The 21,507-nt window shown below is 43.2% G+C and overlaps 2 protein-coding genes across 4 annotated transcripts in view; both read right to left on the reverse strand.

The window, feature by feature from the left end:
• rgs6 (regulator of G protein signaling 6) overlaps positions 1 to 21,507 on the reverse strand; it is a 568,741-nt gene that overhangs the window by 541,577 nt on the left and 5,657 nt on the right. The gene's annotated exons all lie outside the window — the stretch shown is intronic.
• LOC132405400 (general transcription factor II-I repeat domain-containing protein 2-like) lies at positions 314 to 1,563 on the reverse strand. The gene is made up of 2 exons (XM_059990168.1): positions 677 to 1,563; positions 314 to 591 (listed from the first exon to the last, which is right to left on the reverse strand). Exon 1 carries the CDS (start codon positions 1,281 to 1,283, stop codon positions 681 to 683), a length of 603 nt encoding a protein of 200 aa, XP_059846151.1. The 5' UTR covers positions 1,284 to 1,563; the 3' UTR covers positions 314 to 591; positions 677 to 680.

The raw sequence follows: 21,507 nt of genomic DNA on the forward strand, positions 1-21,507 counted from the left end.
ACTGCCTCCTGCCTGTCAGTCATTCCTCTATCCATGCCAGTATCTTTCCGGTAATGCCATTGGATCTTATCTTGTTAAGCAGCCTCATGTGTGGCAACTTATCAAATGCCTTCTGAAAATTGTGGAATATTTTGTGGGTCTCCTCAATTCAGAAAGAACGTGGAAGCTTCAGAGCAGGATGCTGCTTGGATTAAAGAGCATATCCTAAGACAGGGGTCAGCAACCTTTACCACTGAAAGAGCCACTTGGACCCGTTTCCCACAGAAAAGAAAACACTGGGAGCCGCAAAACCCGTTTGACATTTAAAATGAAATAACACTGCATACAACGTTTTTTTTGCCTTTATGCTACGTATAAACAAACTATAATGTGTTGCATTTATGAAATTGATGAACTCCTGCAGAGAAAACGAAATTACATTTCTGCATGCAACAAAAACATATTGAACTCCGAAAAAAAGACGTTGGGTTGAAAGTTACTTTTAAGTAAAATATTCAATGTCTATTTGAGTCCTTCTTGTATTTATGAAAAACGCCGAACTTAAATTTTCCGCCAGCAGCAAACCAAAAATAACGTCAGCCAGCTGTCATCCTGAAAAATGAAAGGACTATTTCACTGAACAATGAAAAAATATGAATATAAGTAAAATAATAGGCAATTAAAATATTTATCATACTTGGTTAATGGGATTTCTGCTCCTGGACCTCAGCGCACAGCGTCTGCACATCAGGGCTGTATGATGTCACCTTCATCTTTACACAGGATCGCAAGCTGTCATCTGTGAGGTTTTCAATATCACTCCATTTGTGTTTCTGAGCAAGAACGGCCTTCTGACGGGCAACATCTTCAAGGTCTGCTGTCAAGCGTCTAAACTTGGACACCCATATGTCTTTGTCGGCTATGTCGGCCAGTTCCATCTCAAGATCAGGTTGACTCACACCTGCCAATGCAGTCGTATTCAGTAGGGAAGGATCGATGCTTAAGGGAGTGACCGGGAAGGATAATGTGTTTTTTTCCTCTCTGAACTCACAGAAGCGTTTCCCAAACGATGTTTGCATTGCGATGATTGCAGAATGTAAATACTCCGAAATTATCATGTCGTGACCTTGTTTGAACTCTCTCAAATTGGGGAAGTGAGACAAAGTGCCTTTCTGTAAATCTCTGGCAAGCACTGTCAACTTGCGCTCGAATGCCAAAACATCCTCCAACATGTGCAGGGCTGTACGTCCTTTCCCCTGAAGAGCTGTGTTCAGCGTGTTCAGGTGCGCTGTCATGTCTACCATGAAGTGTAGCTTTTCCAGCCACTCTGGCTGTTCCAGCTCAGGAAAGGTGAGCCCTTTGCTGCCCAGGAAAGTTTTCACTTCTTCCAGACACGCGACAAAGCGTTTCAGCACCTTCCGTCTGGACAGCCAGCGATAAAAACACGTTGTAGCGGTGTCAGTAAACTGCAGTCAAAGATAGCTTTATTCGAACTAAACAGCCTTGCTTTTAAGCCTCCCTCAACCCAGCCCCCATGGACGCAGATGCTGCAAAAGACGCGTACTCACAACCCCCCGTAGGCTATCTCCCTTAGCTGGAATGCTGGCTAATTGTGAGCCGTTTCGGATGTGGCAGGAAATGTGTTGCTACACTTAGGTTGTACAAGATCACCATAATTACATTTCAAAAGCTAACAAACTAACATAAAATACATTTTAATTAAATACTGACCAATTATTTCCCAAAGCCACAGGGAGCCGCAGCACAGAGGTGAAAGAGCCACAAATGGCTCGGGAGCCGCAGGTTGCCGACCCCCGTCCTAAGAGGATCAGGGGATTAGGTTGAGTGAGCTAGACCTTTTCTCCTTGGAGTGAAGGAAGGTGAGGTGATTTTATTAAGTTATACAAGATGATTAAGAGGCTTGATAGAGTGAACAGCCAAAAACTTGTCCCAGGTTGGAATTGGCTAATACAACAGGGCATAATTTTAAGGTGACTGGAGGAAGGTGTAAGGGGGATGTCAGAGGTAGCTTCCCCCCTCCCCCACACACACAGAGTGGTGAGTGCATGGTACATGTAGTCATAACATAGACATAGAAATGTAGAAATCTAAAGCACGTTACAAGTCCTTTGGCCCACAATGTTGTGCTGACCATGTAATCTACTCTAGAAACTGCCTAGAGTTTCCCTACCGCATAGCCCTCTGTTTTTCTTTTTTTTTGTAATTTATATTTTTATTGAAGTTCATCAAACAAACATTTCCATAAGATGTATATCAGATATTGTACATATATATCATATATATCACAAATCTCCACGAAGTATTTATCTGGGGTATACACTTATAGAAAAGAGTGGGAAGAAAAAAAAAAACAAGCAAAAGGAAAGAACTAACCCTCTATTTTTCTAAGCTCCATCTACTATCTAAGAGTCTCTTAAAATACCCTATTGCACCCGGCTCTACTTCCTTCACTGGTAGTGCAGTGATAGAGGCAGATATATTAAGGACATTTAAGAGACTCCTGGATAGGCACATGTATGAAAGAAAAATTGAGGGCTATGTGCAAGGGAAGGGCTAGATTGATGTTAGAGTAGGTTAAAATGTCATCACAACATCACAGGCTGAAGGGCCCATGTTGTGCTGTACTGCTTTAAATGCTCTATGCTGTATGTTCATATATTGGGAATTACAACCTTTGTGAAACTCATCAGGTTGGAATAATTCCCAATTGAAGTTGAAATTTTACAAATTGACCAAGGAGAAATGCACTTCAGGAATGATACTGACATTTGGCCTTTCTGTTAAAGTGAGAGAACAAGGCCTGGTCAACTGGAAAGCTTCTCACTTACCTGCTGTAGAACTTTAGCTACAACCATCTGATGCAGCCACGCCACCTTCTCTGATTTTCAGCGCTCTCACTGCTCAAAGTGATTATCCAGCTGTGGCTTCATGTTGTAATGCATCATGAAGAAACCCACAATCTAAAAAGACACTTCCGGGGTTTAATTTCAAAAAGCCATGGGATTATCACCTCGAATACTTTGATGGCTCACATGTGAAAGAGCAGTCTAGCCAGTTAGAATTGATCGAGCACAGTACAGCCATAAGCATGGGCAAGTCAATGATGATGAACTAAATGTGCAGGAGACCATTAGCTCCAAGTAGCAGTTTAGCATATGCTCTTCAGAACACAAAGTCTGCAAGAATTAAAGACAGATGCACAGTTAATTTGAACTGTAGTCCCTTAGGAACAAGTTCTTGACCTACTTATCTACAATTATATGCCAGCAACAGAAGCTCTTACTACTCACCTAAAAGTTGCAGAGTTACCATGGCACAGAAGGAAGCTTTAAAGACCAAAGTTTAAATTGACCTTAAGTCATGGAATCCTATCAGTACAAATCCCCAGGTTCTCTCCCCAAATACCAAAAAGGTATTCCAGCCTATATCTATCCAGTTCTCCTCCAGAGGTACCGACTGGTTGATTTTCCAACATTCCTACAGACAATAAATTCTGGGTCCCAAGTACTTCCTGCCTAAAGTTCTTCTTCACATACTCCTTTGTCTACACATCACAATTTTTTAAAATCTATATTCCTTTGTCTACACATCACAATTTTTTTAAATCTGAGTGCATTAGTCTATGAACCATTCACTTGATGGGCACAGCTTCCTTTCATCTAATACTCAATCTTAAATTACATACTTGTAGTAAATCTCCTTTCAACTTTCTTTACTCCAAGAGAACAAGTCTAACTTCTAACTGTACAGCTGAAATCACCTATCATTCTACCTCGCTAACTTCTCTAGGCTGTACACATCCTTGTTACTATAATGTAACAAGGATGCAAAACTCTTGTTATGGCTTAAATCACTGTTTGTAGACAATCAGTTCAACTTCCCAACCTTTTCATTCTAAGCCTTTGGTTTTGAGTCCCAGAGTCCCATCTGATTTACTAATCACTCTCAGCATGTTCTGCCACCTTCATATTGGAGTCTCTCCTTTTACTGTTAGCTACAGTGTAATATAAAATCTCCATCAGTGGGCAAGACACAGGGCCATGGTTACTAAATGAGGGTCATGTTCAGAAATTTCTTCCCTCGAAGGGTAGTGAATCTCAGAAATTCTCTACCTCTGTGCTTGGCGAACCACAGGGCCATGGTTACTAAATGAGGGTCATGTTCAGAAATTTCTTCCCTCGAAGGGTAGTGAATCTCAGAAATTCTCTACCTCTGTGCTTGGTGAAGCAAGGTTATTATATACATCAAACATGGAGATATGTAACTATTTGAAAAAAACAAAGAATTGAGAGTGATAGGGACTGGGACAAAAGATGAGAGTAGCACAGAGCTGCTACAATCATACTGAATGGTGGATTGAGGGGCCTGGTGGCCTTCTCCTCCTCCTGTTTTCTGTGTCCTCATGGAGTAACCAGTAGCCCCTGAACTTCTGAAACCTACAACCTGTGGAGGTTTATAGGAAAAGATCAAACAAACACTCCACCTACAGACTGACCCATGTAACTCACTTAGCTGTGCAAGTAGTGAGAGGAGGAGGGCTGTTGTATTCTGGTTTTGGTAATTGCTGCAGAAAAAAGCCATTGTAAAATTGTTGCAGATAAGTGCACGCATGTTATTAGGCCAATGTATTATAAGGTCTTTCCCAACTACCTCATTCCCATCTAGGCCTTGCAACCTGGCTATCTCTTCTGACCACAGCATATTCCTCCATGTAAAATGATAACACTCAGCTCTCCTTCCTATCAACTATATTGACATTCCACCATGGTTCCAGAATATTAAGTGTGTAGTAGAGAAAGGTGAGGCGGAACAAGTGATAAGGAGGACACATGTACAGGGGGATGGTCTGACGGAACATGGAGTTAAATGTGTTGAAAGAATAAGTAAATTTAGGAAGGACAACAAAATTCTAGGGGCATATAGCCCAATGAGAGTTCGGGGAGCTGGGTTAAGCACAATAGGCAGCGATTCAAACAGAGGGAGGAGAAATGGGCTAAAAATTCTATATCTGAATGCACGAAGTGTCAGAAATAAGGCGGATGAGCTTGAAGCCCAGGTGCGAATGGGTAACTATGATGTTGTCGGGATAACGGAGACATGGCTGCAGGGAGATCAGACCTGGGAAATGAATGTACAAGGCTATATGTGCTATCGTAGGGACAGAAATGTGGGCAGAGGGGGTCGGGTGGCCCTATTGGTGAGGAATGAGATTCAGTCCTTTGCAAGGGGGGACATAGTGTCAGGAGAAGTGGAGTCTGTGTGGATAGAACTGAGGAACAGTAAGGGCAAAAGGACCCAAATGGGTGTTGTCTACAGGCCACCAAACAGTAGCATGGATATTGGGTGCAAGTTGAATAGGGAGTTAACATTGGCATGTGACAAAGGTAATGTTGCAGTAGTTATGGGGGATTTCAACATGCAGGTGAACTGGGAGAATCAGGTTGGTGCTCGACCCCAGGATAGGGAGCTTGTAGAGTGCCTACGGGATGCATTCTTGGAACAGCTTGTACGAGAGCCGACCAGGGACAAGACTATTCTGGATTTAGTGTTATGTAATGAACAGGATTTGATAAGCGATCTTGCAGTGAAGGAGCCATTAGGAGGTAGTGATCATAATATGATAAGTTTTTATCTGCAATTTGAGAAGGATAAGGGCAGCTCGGAGGTGTCAGTGTTGCAGTTGAACAAGGGAAACTATGGAGCCATGAGGGAGGAGCTGGCCAAAGTTGACTGGATGGATAGCCTAGCAGAAAAGACAGTATAACAGTAATGGCAGGTATTCTTGGGAATAATGCACAAGGTGCAAAATCAGTTCATCCCCCAGAGAAGGAAGGATTCAAAGGGGGGAAAGGGGCCACAGTGGTTGACAAAGGAAGTCAGAGATTGCATAGCATTTAAAAAAAAGGAAGTATGACAGAGCTAAGGTGAGTGGGAGGACAGATGATTGGGAAGCTTTTAAGGAACTACAGAACTTAACTAAAAAGGTAATACGGGGAGAAAAAAAACTGAGGTACGAACTCAAGCTAGCCAGGAATATAAAGGAAGATAGCAAAAGCTTTTTTTTAAGGTATGTGAAGAGAAAGAAGATAGTTAAGAACAATGTTGGGCCCTTGAAGAATGAATTGGGTGAAATTGTTATGGGAAACAGAGAAATGGCAGAAGAATTTACTGAGTACTTTAGATCTGTTTTCACTAAGGAAGACACAATCAATCTCCCAGATGTATGGATGGGCCAAGGACAGAGGGCAACAGAGGAAATGAAACAGATTGACATTAGGAAGGCTGATGGGACTGAAGGCTGACAAAACCCTAGGTCCAGATGGTCTGCATCCTAGGGTACTAAAGGAGGTGGCTCTGGAAATTGCGGATGCATTGGTAATCATTTTCCAATGTTCCTTAGATTCAGGATCAGTTCCTGAGGATTGGAGAATGGCTAATGTTATCCCACTTTTTAAGAAAGGAGGGAGGGAGAAAACAGAGAACTATTGACCTGTCAGCCTGACATCGGTGGTGAGGAAGATGCTAGAGTCCATTATTAAGGATGAAATAGTGGCATATCTAGATAGCAGTGATAGGATTGGGCCGAGCCAATATGGAATTACCAAGGGTAAATCATGCTTGACTAATCAGTCAGAGTTTTTCGAGGATGTATCCAGGAGGTTAGATGGGGGAGATCCAGTTTATGTAGAGTACCTCGATTTTCAGAAGGCATTTGATAAGGTCCCACATAGGAGAATGGTGGGTAAAATCAAAGCTCAGGGCATCAGGGGGAAGACATTAACATAGATAGAAAACTGGTTGGCAGATAGAAAGCAAAGGGTAGCGGTGAATAGGTGTTTCTCGAAATGGCAGGTGATGACTAGTGGGGTGCCACAGGGCTCGGTATTGGGACCACAGCTGTTTACAATTTACGTCAACGATTTAGATGAAGGCATTGAGAATAACATCAGCAAATTTGCTGATGATACTAAGCTGGGTGGCCGTGTGACATGTGATGAGGATGTTAGGAGAATTCAGGGTGACTTGGATAGGCTGGGTGAGTGGGCAGATACTTGGCAGATGACGTTTAATGTGAATAAGTGTGAGGTTATCCACTTTGGGAGTAAGAACAGGAAGGCAGATTATTATCTGATTAGTGTAGAGTTAGGTAAGGGAGAAATACAAAGAGATCTAGGAGTCCTTGTTCATCAGTCACTGAAGGTGAATGAGCAAGTGCAGCAGGCAGTGAAGAAGGCTAATGGAATGTTGGCCTTTATAACAAAGGGAATTGAGTACAAGAGCAAGGAAATCCTCTTACATTTGTACAGAGCCCTGGTGAGACCACACCTGGAGTATTGTGTACAGTTTTGGTCTCCAGGGTTAAGGAAGGACATCCTGGCTATAGAGGAAGTGCAGCGTAGATTCACGAAGTTAATTCCTGGGATGTCTGGACTGTCTTACGCAGAGAGGTTAGAGAGACTGGGCTTGTACACGCTGGAATTAAAGAGATTGAGAGGGGATCTGATTGAAACATATAAGATTATTATGGGATTGGACAAGATAGAGGCAGGAAATATGTCCCAGATGCTGGGAGAGTCCAGTACCAGAGGGCATGGTTTGAGAATAAGGGGTAGGTCATTTAGGACAGAGTTAAGGAAAAACTTCTTCTCCCAGAGAGTTGTGGGGGTTTGGAATGCACTGCCTCGGAAGGTAGTGGAGGCCAATTCTCTGGGTGCTTTCAAGAAGGAGCTAGATAGGTATCTTATGGATATGGGAATCAAGGGATATGGGGACAAGGCAGGAACTGGGTATTGATAGTAGATGATCAGCCATGATCTCAAAATGGCGGTGCAGGCTCAAAGGGCCGAATGGTCTACTTCTGCACCTATTGTCTATTATACTTTAATTGTTTGCATTTACCCAAAAGTAAGTTCTGGAGGAGTAATTTTCTCCAACTAAATGTTGGACAGAATGAGCTCATCAAAAACTCTATTCCCTAGTAACTGATACCAACTGTTTGTAATGTTCACACCAGTTGTTTCCACCTAACATTGCTCAAAATACACTCCTGCCTCTGCTCAGCAACTGCTGAAGTCTTCAATCCATGCCTGTCTTACCTCTAGACCTGTCTATTCCACTACCATCCTGGAGCCATCCCATCCCATTCTCCTTAAACTCAAGCCAGTCAAAGCTCCTGCCATCAGGAAGCAGGTATAGGAGCCTTAGGTCCCACACCACCAAGTTCGGTAACAGTTATTATCCTTCAACCATCAAGCTCCTGAACCAGTGAGAATAACTTCCCTCATCTCAATGATGAATTCATTCCACAAACTATGGGACTCACCTCCAAAGACTCTCCAACTCAGGTTCTCCATATTATTTATTCACTATCTATCTATCTATCTATTTATTTATGTTTTAGTATACTTGCACAGTTCTTTTGCATATTGCTTGTTTGCCGATCTTTGTGTATAGTTTTTCATTTATTCCATTGTCTTTTTTGTTCTACTGTGAATGCCCATAAGAAAATGAATCTCAGGGTAGTACATGGTGACATATATGTACTTTGATAATAAATTCACTTTGAAGTTTTAACTTTAAACTCAGATTCCATAAATCAGTTCCCATTCATCTCTCATCTGTTCTCACTCACTTCCACTGATTCCTGATTAAGGAATGCCTTGCGTTGAAAATTTCATTTTTTTCCAAATTCCTCTCACTTAACTAGGTGCTACCAATCTATGTTATACACTCCTCTGTAGGAACTAGCATCCTTCGTGAAATACTAAAGCACACAATGTAAGACACTAGCAGGCTTGCGAGAAGGGAAGAAAATCATTTTGTAACATTTAGATTACAGCAAGATGCTTTGATTGGATCAGTGATGATTTAGCCCTTCAAGGTCCCACTGACAATCACTGGTGATTGTTTGAACGAATGGTTGGACAGACATAGAGAAATAGTGGAAGGAAAAAGAATGAGAAAAGGACTTAAAGAAATGTAACTTTTAACACTATTAGTTAATTAATGTCTTTATGCACCAACAAGATTACAGACAGATTCGACTGCAGAATAAATCTATCTGTGAAATCTCTGACCAGACAAAACCAATTGCTGGAAACTGATTCATAAACAGCTTCAAAAACACAAGTGCATTAACATCTTGATGCTTATCTGTCCAACCGTGAGTTTTACCAAACTGTACAAAAAAAAAGAGCAATTACTTTAATCAGTGAATGCTCTCTGAAAATCCTGTAACATTGGACACACACAAATTTGATTTCCTTTTGGCGAAGATCAAGTGTCGTATCTTGGTGGATCTTTGAGGATGCTGACATTGACGACAGAAGACAGATTCGGTGTGATTAAGGGGCCAATAAGAGTTTGACCTGCTGATATTTGGGCAAAACCTCACGCCCTTTCCCAGCAATCAGCCCAGTTAAAATGGCTGCATCTACCAATGACTGGAGGACCTGGGATCTAAAACATCAGCTGAGTTGCACTGAAGGATCTCAGTGATAGAAATCTCTTCAACAGGGACTGCTTCATTTGGAAGGTCCTGCACAAGGGCTGCAGGTTAGATGGGAAGGACATCTACAATGTCCAAGACTTCACAGGTAATGGCTTCTTCAACATCCCCTTCAAGTACGCAGCAGGATGGCAGAAGATCCTTCAGAATTCAGGAGAAGTGGAATGAAGTGCTGCTGTCACAAATGAAGACTCCCCACCATTGCCACCCAGAAGGAGCATGTGATCATAGTGCCTATCTAACCTATTATGGACATCCTCACCTTCCTGGCCCATTACATTGAGGGAGCAGGAAACTATGTGGACATCAAAGATATGTTCAGGATCTGTACAAACGAGCACAGATGAAGGTCAAGCTGAGGGTGGATTTAAATTGTTCCAACATCCACCCTCCCTCAGCAGGTGCCTGCCAGTGGAAGGAACCACAGTAACATGATGTATGCCAGTCAACCCAGGCTGTGTCTCAACTGCAATAAGTCTGGACATGCAGTACAGTGATCTGTAAGAACTGCAAACAGGAAGACCACCAGACAAAGGAATGCCAGGAAAGCAATCACTGCAACCTGTGTGGAGAGGCAGGCCACCCCTACAAAGCCTGCCCTAACGTGCTGCCACCTACCCACGGGCAATATGAGGGGGAGCTAGCACTGATAATGCCCACACAAATGGTGATCACACTACCAGCAGAAAGGCTACAGCCAACACAGAAAATGAGATGTGACAGAGGAAAGGCAGAGCACCTGAAGCTTTCAACCTCCAGGCCCCTCTGCAAGATGAGAAGGAGTCCATTGAGGAGGGAAGGGCAGAGGGAAAAGGAGAAGAATGGAGGGTGTGAAGAGGAAGAAGTCATGGAAGACACCATCCAAGAGACAATGGGCTGCCAAGAATATAAGTAATGGGGAGAAAAGAGCAGGGCAGCAAACAGAGGCCAGCAACCTCTGCTCATTGAGGATGAAACAAGCATTGGAAACCAAAGAAGCAGGCAGAGGAAGCACCAGACAGAAGAGGAAAATGTAGAAGGAAGCCAGTAAGTAAATACAGATAGGGAATGAATTCTGCTGACCAACTCCCAGCCAGAGAGACTGAGCAGCACAGTGCCCAATCAATACCAATTCCAGGAAACCAAGAGTTGTACCATTTTAATTCCAGTTCTCAATCCTGTTCTGACATATTGGTCCAAAACCTTCTCCTGTGCCATGATGTGGCCACGCTCAGGGTGGAGGAGCAACACTTTATATTCCATTTGGGTAGCTTCCAACCTGATGGTATGAACATCGATTTCTCCTTCTGGTTAAAAAAAAAATCTCCTTTCTCTCTTCTTCTATTCCCCACTCTGGCCTCTTACTTCTTCTCACCTGCCAATCACTGCCCACTGGGTCCCCTCCTCCTTCCCTTGCTCCCATGGCCCTCTCTCCTCTCCTATCAGATTCCTTCCTCTCCAGCCCTGTATCTTTCTCACCCACCTGGCTTGACCTATCACTTTCTAGCTATCCTTCTCACCCTCTCCTCACCATTTTATTCTGCTGTCTTCCCCTTCCCTTCAAATCGTGAAGAAGGGTCTCGGCCTGAAACGTCAACTGTTTATTCATTTCCATATGTGCTGTTTATGCTGCATTTTGTGGGTGTTCATTTTGATCTCCGGCAGCTGCAGACTGTCTTGTGTTATGTTCTCCAGAGTCCATTGGCCCCCAGCTCCAAGAGTCTTGGAGCAGACTAGCACCCGGCACACCCCAGCCCAGAGAAGTGGAGGGCGCGGGTCAACCAGTGCAAGATGTCGGAGAAAGAGCTGTGACCAATGTCCCACCTCCATCCCCCTACCACCACCCACCCCTGGCACACCAGCAGCAATGCCACACCCGAGGCAAGATCACCCTCAGTACCATAAACAGTGGGGCAGTTCGCCAAGGCTGTGGGCATGATGGCTCAGACCAAGTGACAAATGGATAAGGACTGTGAATCAAAAACTCCAGTCATGGACATAAAACTAACATCTTTGAACATGTGCAGTGAGAAGAGCACAGAGTGATGTGTTAATGCCTTATAATAACTGGACAGAATCAAGGCTGATGCGATTTCCTTATAGATCTGCTGGCTACCACACATCGGCAACTATCAGAGGTGCTCAGAATGGTGGCGCCATGGATTGTCTGTGTGGTCAGAGGGCAATAACTGTGGCGTTTCTGGCCTGGGAATTCTGCTATGGGGAGGCACCCATGTCAGAGAGGTTGTGTGTGTGTGTGTGTGGGAGGGGGGCGGTGGTGGGGGCTCCTCGTGGAAGATGGAATGTACTGAGACACTCCACTCTGGCTAATAAAGGTGTACTCCGCACCCACTGAGAGAGAGAGAGAGAGAGTTGCCAGCCCCAAGCATCCTGGCCAGTCCTTCTGGTTAGTGACTTCAAGTGCATCATCAATGCAGCTGGACGATCTGGTAGTGCAGACTGCAAGCCGGACAGCAGCTCCTGATGGAAATAGTTAAAATAGCTGAGCCACATGACACCTTCAGCACCCCTGCAGCACGGCCTGGTCACGATCAGGCTCCTCAGCACTCTCCCAAATCAACTTCATCTTTGTGTCAGAGCCCAACACAGTCAGATCCATCAACACCACTGCTCTTTTCTGACTATGCCTCCTCTGAGCCACCTGCGACCTACAGGAGAACAAGACGACAGCCAGGGGACATGGAAGCTGAATGTCAACCTGCTGGCCCCAGAGAACATTAAGGAGCTAGAAAGGGAGTATGCAGGTTGGAGAACTTTGAAACCTAGCTGGCAGCTCTTCACTGTCAAATCCTCCAAGATCACTTTCTGATCGAGGGTCAGCACCGTGAAACAGGAAGAGACATGCTCGCTTTCTTCTTCCAAAATGCTCATAGAGGAACCTCTGTGATCCACAGAGGACAGTTCAGTAGGAACCTCATGCACAGACATATTGAGGATCTGCCGATTTATAGACGGCAATAGAAGATCCTCAATATGTCTGTGTGTGAGGTTGCCACTGAACTGTCCTCTTCCTTAAGGCTGTGGATTACAGAGCTCCAGGTCAGTATGTTGATAACTTTATTATATCATCAAGGTGCATGATAACTACCTGGATTTTAAAGTGGGCAACCTGGTGCACAAAAGTAAGTGCTACTCCTGAAAATAATCCTGTGTAATTATAAAGTACATCAGGCTGCAACGGAGGTAAAAAGAAAATTCCACAGTTTTAAAGAAATGAGCAAGAATGGAATCAGATGAGTTTTGAATTTCACCACAAAGATGGTATGAAGAGAAAGCCATTTTAACTGTAAATTGACAATGTTTGAAAAATCAGGCTCCTTGAACTAGGTTTAATAGACCACAGCTTAATCATTTAAATCTAAATTACTGAGGCAATTAAGCACCAAGAAATGGAGCAACTTATTAACTTCTGGCTCGGTGCCAAATGCTTGAGGGTCCATACAACAGTTTATACAAAATCTTGCTAATCATTTATTAGTGGAAAAACACAGCCACATTAACTGACCAATTAATTCCAAACAAGCAACATATCCCAGCATTAAACAAATTATTTTACATAAATATCAGTGGATAAGCAGGCACGTATTACCAAGTTCAAAGAGAAGCTGGAAAGCCATGGTATTAGTGTAAGGAATTTAACAGAGCGGTAATTAAAACGTGATAAAATGATAATAATAGACAGACATGAGACCAAGTTGATTGTTTTGATCTCAAGCAGACGGCACTCCATCCAGCGAATTGCATTTTGAATAGACCTTCCATGTAAGCAAGTATGCTTGAGCTCCCAGCTTTACTTTGCCTAAACACAGCAGGTGGCTTTTAAAGTATTTATTGACTTTAGGAACACAGGCTTTTGTAATTATGGCAATATTACAACAAAAACAAACTTTTCCACAGCAAAGATGTTAGCATTTAAAATTACAAGTGAGACTCAATCACCTGATAATTCAGGGATTTAATGAGCTGAACCAAAACCACTCCTGATATTTAATGAGTAATTTAAACATCTGTCCTATTACTTTCAAGTTATTTGGCAACTTTACTATAGACTCTCAGAAGTAGTTTTTTAAAAAAACCTAAAAGAAAGCTTCACTGGAAAACTAAGGTGCATTTTTTTACTTAAGTATTAATCTCTATTTAATGAGATTACAGTTAAATTAAATCAAAAATGCAGGTAAGCTTTGAATGTACAGTAAATAGTGTCACAAGAGTGATTGTAAAATGGTCATACTAGATCTGGTTTACTGCACCCAACAGTAAGTCAGTAACATTTGCCCTCAATTTGGACTAGACTCAGGTACTAGGTGTATTAAGCTGTACATAAACCCAGAGTATGCTGACATGGTGTCACAATATGCAGAGCTTCTCCCTGTCCCTGATGCTGTGAAGGATGGGTATTGCTGTGCAATGTTCCCTTCAGTTGGACCTGGTTAAACTACCTAACCTTTGGAGAATGGTTTCTGTAACTAAAATACTTTTCACGACAAATCCATCAACTAGTCAGCACAGTTTCCTGCAGACCCCAAGGGTGAAGGAGGTGGTGGATCTTGTGGGATAGTTCCCTAAGCAGTCTGTCAAAATCAATGTGTCATCACCAGAATTCACAAACAAGCATCAAGAGCTCACTTGGCAGTGAGAGGGGCTCGCCCCATCAGATCACTCATGCGTGTTGGAGCCTGAATACCATTCCACACTACATTCCAGACAGCTGTAATACAGGTGAGGTGATTAACCACCCCCTGACTGCATGTTTGCCAAGTGGTTTGGAAAGGAAGGCAATGGTTTGCTCTAACAGCTGAGCATGAGAAGACTCTGTGGGCTCTTCGTATACTGAGATAAAGTTCAAGAAAGCTGGAAGATCACCAACTTGATGAAAGATGCACAGAACTTGGTTTTCCTACGAAAGGAAGTTCCTGTGAGTGAACGATGCCGACTGACATGCTCCAGGAGTACGTGCTGAGGGATGAAATGAAGCTCGGCGCAGCCCCGAGTGGCTTTGTACAGAAGGACCACAGTGTAGGGTTCTGCAGGCACTGGACAGTGAGACATTTGTACCTCAAAAGAGTTCATAAATGCAAGGCATCATCAGGAAATAACACATTAACGCATTGTAAAAGAATGTATTGAACTGATGGCACCATGAATGTTGAGAAAGACATGACCCTGTTGTATAGGAAAATAAATGTATCTACAATAACCTCAGAGACCATCAAACAGACAACTACAGGCAATTTGAGCTTCCACACATTGACAGAATATCAATTACACAGATTAAAAGAGAAAAATAAGCAGATGAGTTTCTTTGGTTTACTTGTGTACAGGAATACTGTGTGAATCACCTTGCTATTAAAGGCTGGATCTCAGGACTTTAGTTCAGTTAGAAGATTGCACACTAGGATCAAATAGGATAGCTATGAGTAAATCACTCTTAATCCATCTGATGAGTTGTACTAAAAGTGTAAAGCAATAATACATTCTCTAAATCAAAACGGTGTCAAACATTCAGGACTGAAGATGAATTTTATTTATTTAGCGATACAGCACGGACAGACACTTCAGGCCTAATGAATCACGCTGCCCAACAGCCCACCTATTTAACTCATTAAAGCCTTACCATTTAGAAAATTTCACTTATTTAAATAAATGTCTAAAAATTTTAAGTATGCACTTAGAGTTCAGATGGCAGCTGAATCATCAAGTCATACATAGAGCAAGGAAACAGGTCCTTCTGGTGCACTGGACTATCCTGACCAGGAGTCCCTGCTAATGGCTAAATATCATTTTATCTATATCCGTGTTCCTAATATATGGAATTAAGTTTCTCTAAACCTTCCTAAATACTCTTTCTCCACATTATGTATCCTGAGACAAATATTCTCAGAAGTCAGTGGAGATAGTGCATTTATTCAAGGACATTCATGCCTTTCCAGTTGATAATTTTATCCTGTGATAGAACAGGACAGAGTAGCGGTTTAGGAAGCCCAGTATTGGGCAAACAAATTATGTGTCCTGCCCAGAGCTATTAACTGAGTGTAATTAGAACCTCAATACAGCATACACTGGCCTGAGAGAGAGAGAGCACTGACATTGGTTTAATTATCCTTTCAATGAATTTAGAAGGTTTTGTGTAGACTGCATTGATGGCATCTTACCAGCACCTTGACATGCCTGCTGTAGGTAACCCAGCATTCTAAAAGCACACAGGCAGGTAGGGATCATTGTTGTAGGTTGTGTACCAGGTCTGAGGCCTTGATCTTCATACACATTTTTCCTCAATCTTTCAAGGGCAGTGAAGATGGTGATTCCATTGCTCTATTTCTCAACAAATAGCTTCCAAGATACGCGACATAATTTACACTTTTCTAGGAGTCTCCCATGAACCTCTGTTCTGCAATGGTGATATTAACCACCAGATACAGGTTGGCAGAGAACTTTCATCTATGAATGTTCACTGCAAGGTCCATCTTCTCCTATGCTTCAGTGAACGAGTTGACAAAAGCTTGGAATTCAGTCTCCAAATGCACACACACGTATGCATCACACTAGCTTGGATAACCTTAGCGCTGGAGTATAGGCACTATTGGTTGAACAGCTTCCAATCAATTCTGAAGATCAGCTCCATTCCCTTGAAAGTTTGTTAAAGGAGGGGGGATGCAAAATTGCAATGACAAAGAATAAGTGTTGAGGATATAACACCTCAACACCTTGTATGTTGACCCTGCTGTAAATCCATTGGTTAGGATCATGGCATGCATGCTTCACAAAGTAAATATGCAATGCGGATATGTTTCTGTGACAAGCTGAACTTGAGGAAAGTGCTTCATGGTGTCTCCTAGTTGATGAAGTAAAAAAAAACTAGAGGTCTAGAAAGGGCTTTTATAGTGAGCGGTGCTGCTTCCTACATTTTCTCCTGAAGTTGTCACACGATGAGGATCATGTCCACTGTGCCTAGAGTTGGATGAATTCACTAAGTGATCAGACAGCAGGGAGTTACTGTCAATGGACTTGGAAATGTTCATGATTATTGCACCTCCATGGTTCCCTGGCACATCCTCCTCTTCCCATACACAGAAATTGATTCTCACTGTAGAACTATAGAAGTTCATTGTGGACGGTCTGCTCCCGAGGCTTTACCTTGTCAATCAAGAATCGCTCAAATCTCAACTGAATAGAATGTGGTGGGACTGAGTTAATAGCAAACATGTCAAGGTCAGAGTCACAGCTAAGAAGTCCTTTCAGCAGACATCAACTAAATTCCACCTTTACTCTGTTCATCTCTGTTCTTGACTCTCAATTAGGATGGGGGCTCTAGTGTCTGGACCACAAATAGCTTTGACACTTCTGAGAACCACACACATCTCATGGCTGTCAGTGAGTTTGCTGAATCTCTTGTGCTTTTTATGGTCAACATCTGTTCTCTATGTCGTTTTCTGCTGCACCTATCCGGTCAGAGCTATTTGAGTAGAGGTAGAGATACCAGCCCAGATACAATGCAATTGATAGAGCTGTCAAAAGGGAGCCAATTATAATGGACTTTAGGTCAGCCCCCATGTGTCGGCCATCGCTGAAGCAGACATCTGGCCAGACTAAAGCCTCAAGGCCTCAGAGTGGAAAATGAACTGATGTTCACCACCGTCTGCCTGTGTGAGACCTGTAACTCTCACTTCTCACAACTACCACTGAGTTGGAGGTGCAGGAGTCACGAGTCCCTCAACAGCACGTTCAAGAGCAGTTGTTGCCCTACAGCATCAGGCCCCCCAATTGACTTCACTCGACTGTTAGCCTGTAGACTCAGTTTGGGGGACCCTGCAGCTCATGTTCTATATATGATATGTACTTTTTTTATTACTTGCATGATTTGTCCTCTTTTACACATTGGATGTTTGTCAGTCTTTGTTGTAAGTGAGTTTTCATGTATTATATTGTGTTTTGTTGTATTGTAGGCAGAAAAAAATATAAGGTATACATACTTCGATAATATATGCACTTTTGATCCACCTTAAGAGGTACTTAGCCAGGTAGAAGCTCTCAGTTCCAGGCTGGAAACTTGTGAATTGAGGGCCCACTTTTAATCAATCCAACCATGCTGACATAGCAGATTTGTGTAAGTGCCTGCCTTTGAATGAAATGTTAAACTGTGGCCCTGTAGACTTTTATATTATCCTACAATTTAGAAGTCCATTTGGCCCATCAAGTCTATGGAAGCTCTCAGAGCAGTCTCGGCACTCCCAGCACCCCAGTTATATTCCCGAAACTTCATCAACTCTAAACTGATTTTCCTTCCAAACTTATAAACTGAGGGGTAGTTTACAATAACTGACTATCCTACCAACTGGAACATCTTTGAAACAGAGGAAGAAACTGCAGAATCCTATGTAGCCACAGGGAGAATGTGTAAACTCCACAAAGCTGGCATCCAAGATCAGGAATAAACCAGGGTCAACGGAGCTGTGAGGCAGAAATAACAAGTGTTATGGTTTAATTTCATTCTGATGGTTCAGATTGATGTTAAAAATGACCATACACAATTCAAAGAAAGGCAAACTGCTTCTGGCAAATCCAAATCAAGGAAATTTAAGTTTGGCCAACTGGAAAGGACATGTGCATGAGTCCGTAATATGATAGTCCAAACATGCATGGGTGTACACAGATTCTTTAGCTTACATTAGATTTGCTCGTTGTTTGTAATTATTGATGGGGATGGTGCCTGTGACCTTGCAAATACTCCTTCATCTAATGCTAAACATAAAGATGACAGATAAATCAGTCCTCATTTTATCGCTGTTTATGGGACGTTAGAGCCTGTTGGATTTGTCTGCACAACATTCACCACAGGCTGAATCAAGGCAGCAGGGTCCAGGTCTGAGAACATATCGAAGCGGCCAGGCCCTGGTCCGAGAGCAAGGAAGAAACTGAGGATTGACTGATTTAAGTGCCAGGCCAGTTTGGAAAGTTTGGGTTCAAGCCAAATTGAGGCAGCTGGTCCCAGGCCCAAGAGCATAGTGGAGTGGAAGGGCACAGTTCCAAGAGCCAAGAATGACCCAAAGTTTGGCAGATTTAAGACTGGAAAGGTCAGGCTGTTTGGGCCCAAGAAGAGGGATGGGCTACTGTTCAGCTCACTGCTCTGGAAGGTTTACCCATCTCTGCTCTGAACAGAGGATGTGGCCTGTAACTATCAGGGTCCTCAATCTGCTGCACTGATGACTGTGGACTCACTTTCATGAATTTCAGTTCTGAATGATATTTACTTACTTTTATTATTTGCACAATTTGTTTTTTTTTTCCCCTGCACATTGGGTGTTTAACAGTCTTTTTTAAAAAAATGGTTCTATTGGGTTTCTTTGCTTTGTGTCTGCCTGTAAGGTGATGAATCTCAAGTCTGTATATAGTTTAAATACTCTGATACTAAATTTACTTTGAACAAAAATCATTCATTCATGTGAAAACATTTGGCTGATCTGACAGAAACAAAAATTCAAGTATTTTGCTATAAAAGCTGAAAACTTATGATTATAAAGTCAAAAGAGACCTCACCTTTGCCCTTGCTAAAGAAAGCAGTGAAATATAAAGAGATCAGAGAGTATGGGGAAAATAATAGTTATATCCTTCTCCTAAAATAAAATAGTACACTTATCCTTTTGCACTTGGAAGCTACAATATTAATTCAGCCCAATGAGTGCATGGAAACCTTTCTTTTTTGCTCTTTTCCCATGCCCCTGCAAGTTCATTTCTCTTCCAAAATTCTTACTCAGTTTTCTTGTGAACACCAGGATGCAATCTAGCTCTGTGCAAACTATCATGACCAACAACAACTCTCATCCCTCTACCAGCCTTTCATTTGATTATAAGGGTCATCTGTTACAACAACAGTCATGAATAAGAGAGTAGTTCAATCCTAAAACAAAGATACACGTGTACTATTCAAAGTACCAGTCAAGATAGCACCAACAAACAATGATTCCTCAGCGATATCTTCCAGATAGCATGTCACTTAAATTATTTCACCTTTTCCAACCCTCCTTGTTCTTTTTGTCTTGACTGCATTACAGAAACTGCTGGATCCTGGGACTTGCAGTTTGGTACTTGATCGCGTGATCTAGCACTCTGCTGATCTAGACAGCTGCCTCATGGAGATTGGAGGTGAGGACCCAAAAAGGACCAAGAACACAAGATGACTTGTGGAGAAGACCAGAGACGGAACGCGGGGTCACAAATGACTCCATCTCAAAGCAGCAAGGAAGAAGAAAGAAGTGAGGTGAATACCAAGGAGCTCAGTAATTGCTCCCAATGGAGGCCACCGGGTCAGTGCCCTCCGGACCCGGTCAGTGATTGCTCCCTATGGATATCACTAGGTCAGTGCCCTTCAGACCCGGTGAGTGATTGCTCCCTACGGAGATCACCGACCAGGTCAGTGCCCTTCGGACCCGGTCAGTGATTGCTCCCTACGGAGATCACCAGGTCAGTGCCCTTTGGACCCGGTCAGTGATTGCTCCCTACGGAGATCACCAGGTCAGTGCCCTTTGGACCCGGTCAGTGATTGCTCCCTACGGAGATCACCGGGTCAGTGGCATTTGGACCCGGTCAGTGATTGCTCCCTATGGAGGCCACCAGGTCAGTGCCCTTCAGACCTGGTCAGTGATTGCTCCCTATGGAGATCACCGGGTCAGTGCCCTTCAGACCCGGTCAGTGATTGCTCCCTACGGAGATCACTGGGTCAGTGCCCTTCAGACCTGGTCAGTGATTGCTCCCTACGGAGATCACCGGGTCAGTGGCATTCGGACCCGGTCAGTGATTGCTCCCAATGGAGGCCACCAGGTCAGTGCCCTTCGGACCCGGTCAGTGATTGCTCCCTACGGAGATCACCAGGTCAGTGGTATTTGGACCCAATCAGTGATTGCTCCCTACAGAGATCACCGGGTCAGTGGCATTCGAACCCGGTCAGTAATTGCTTCCTATGGCGATCACCAGGTCAGTGCCCTTTGGGCCCAGTCAGTGATTGCTCCCTATGGAGATCACCAGGTCAGTGGCATTCGGACCCGGTCAGTGATTGCTTCCTATGGAGATCATCGGGTCAGTGGCATTTGGACCCACTGTAGGGGTAGGGGACTTTGGGGTTTGAGAGGTTTATTTTTCTGTCTGCTATCTGTAGAAGATAAATAATACACCAACTGTTGATATGTTAGTGCAATTAAAGAGGAACTATAATGATAAGAATTCCGATTTCAGCATCAACCTCTGTTGTAATGTCAGCCAGAGTGACAGTACAAACACCCCAATGAATATAATACTCCTAGATTAGAGGCAAGGAAGAAAACCGACCAGGACTCCAAATGTGAATCACTATCCAATAAGCTCATGCAGGACAGTAAATTTGGGAGTGTTTGAGAGCTCTGCTAACCTCCCATATCCTAACAATGTTGTGCCATTCTTTCAACCTATTCCACGGTCAATCTGACCTCTCCCTTCCGCATAGCCCATAATCCACCACTTCTCTTTTGATCCATGTGCTATAAAGACTTATATATATCCCTAACGAATCAGCCTCTACCACCAACTCCTGGCAGTGCCATCTCTGCATAAAAAAAATCTGACAGTGTGCTCGGGGAGCAGCAACCACACCTGGGCCAGCCAACCAAAGTTTTTTTTTAAACATCTTTTTTATGAACACAAGACACTGCTGGACATTAAGAACTTCAGATACAGTGGGTCTACCCCATCAGCAAGTTGTTCGATAGCAGGGGAGCTGGATGTTGTGCAAGCCTGGAGCTATGCGCTGTAGAAGGGTGTCAGAGTCGGTGCACAAGGGCAGTGTGCAATCTAATTGCGAGCAATTGTCTTGGATGTTTTTCTTGTGATTGTAAGACCCTATTGGACATTGGCAATGTAGAATGCTGCAAGCCCAGTTTACTGATTTATTGGAAAGTCCAATGGCGGGGTGGCTGCACGGACTAAGCCTCATGCTGCAGACTCAACTGTTTTAGCCGCCCAGAAGAGGAGAT

This window comes from Hypanus sabinus, chromosome 2 (genome assembly GCF_030144855.1).
Source record: "Hypanus sabinus isolate sHypSab1 chromosome 2, sHypSab1.hap1, whole genome shotgun sequence".
In the NCBI taxonomy this organism is placed as follows: domain Eukaryota; kingdom Metazoa; phylum Chordata; class Chondrichthyes; order Myliobatiformes; family Dasyatidae; genus Hypanus; species Hypanus sabinus.

Bases quoted from the DNA above. Each gene is read 5' to 3' on its own strand.
- LOC132405400 (XM_059990168.1), bottom strand. From the start codon at position 1,283: ATGGTAGACATGACAGCGCACCTGAACACGCTGAACACAGCTCTTCAG.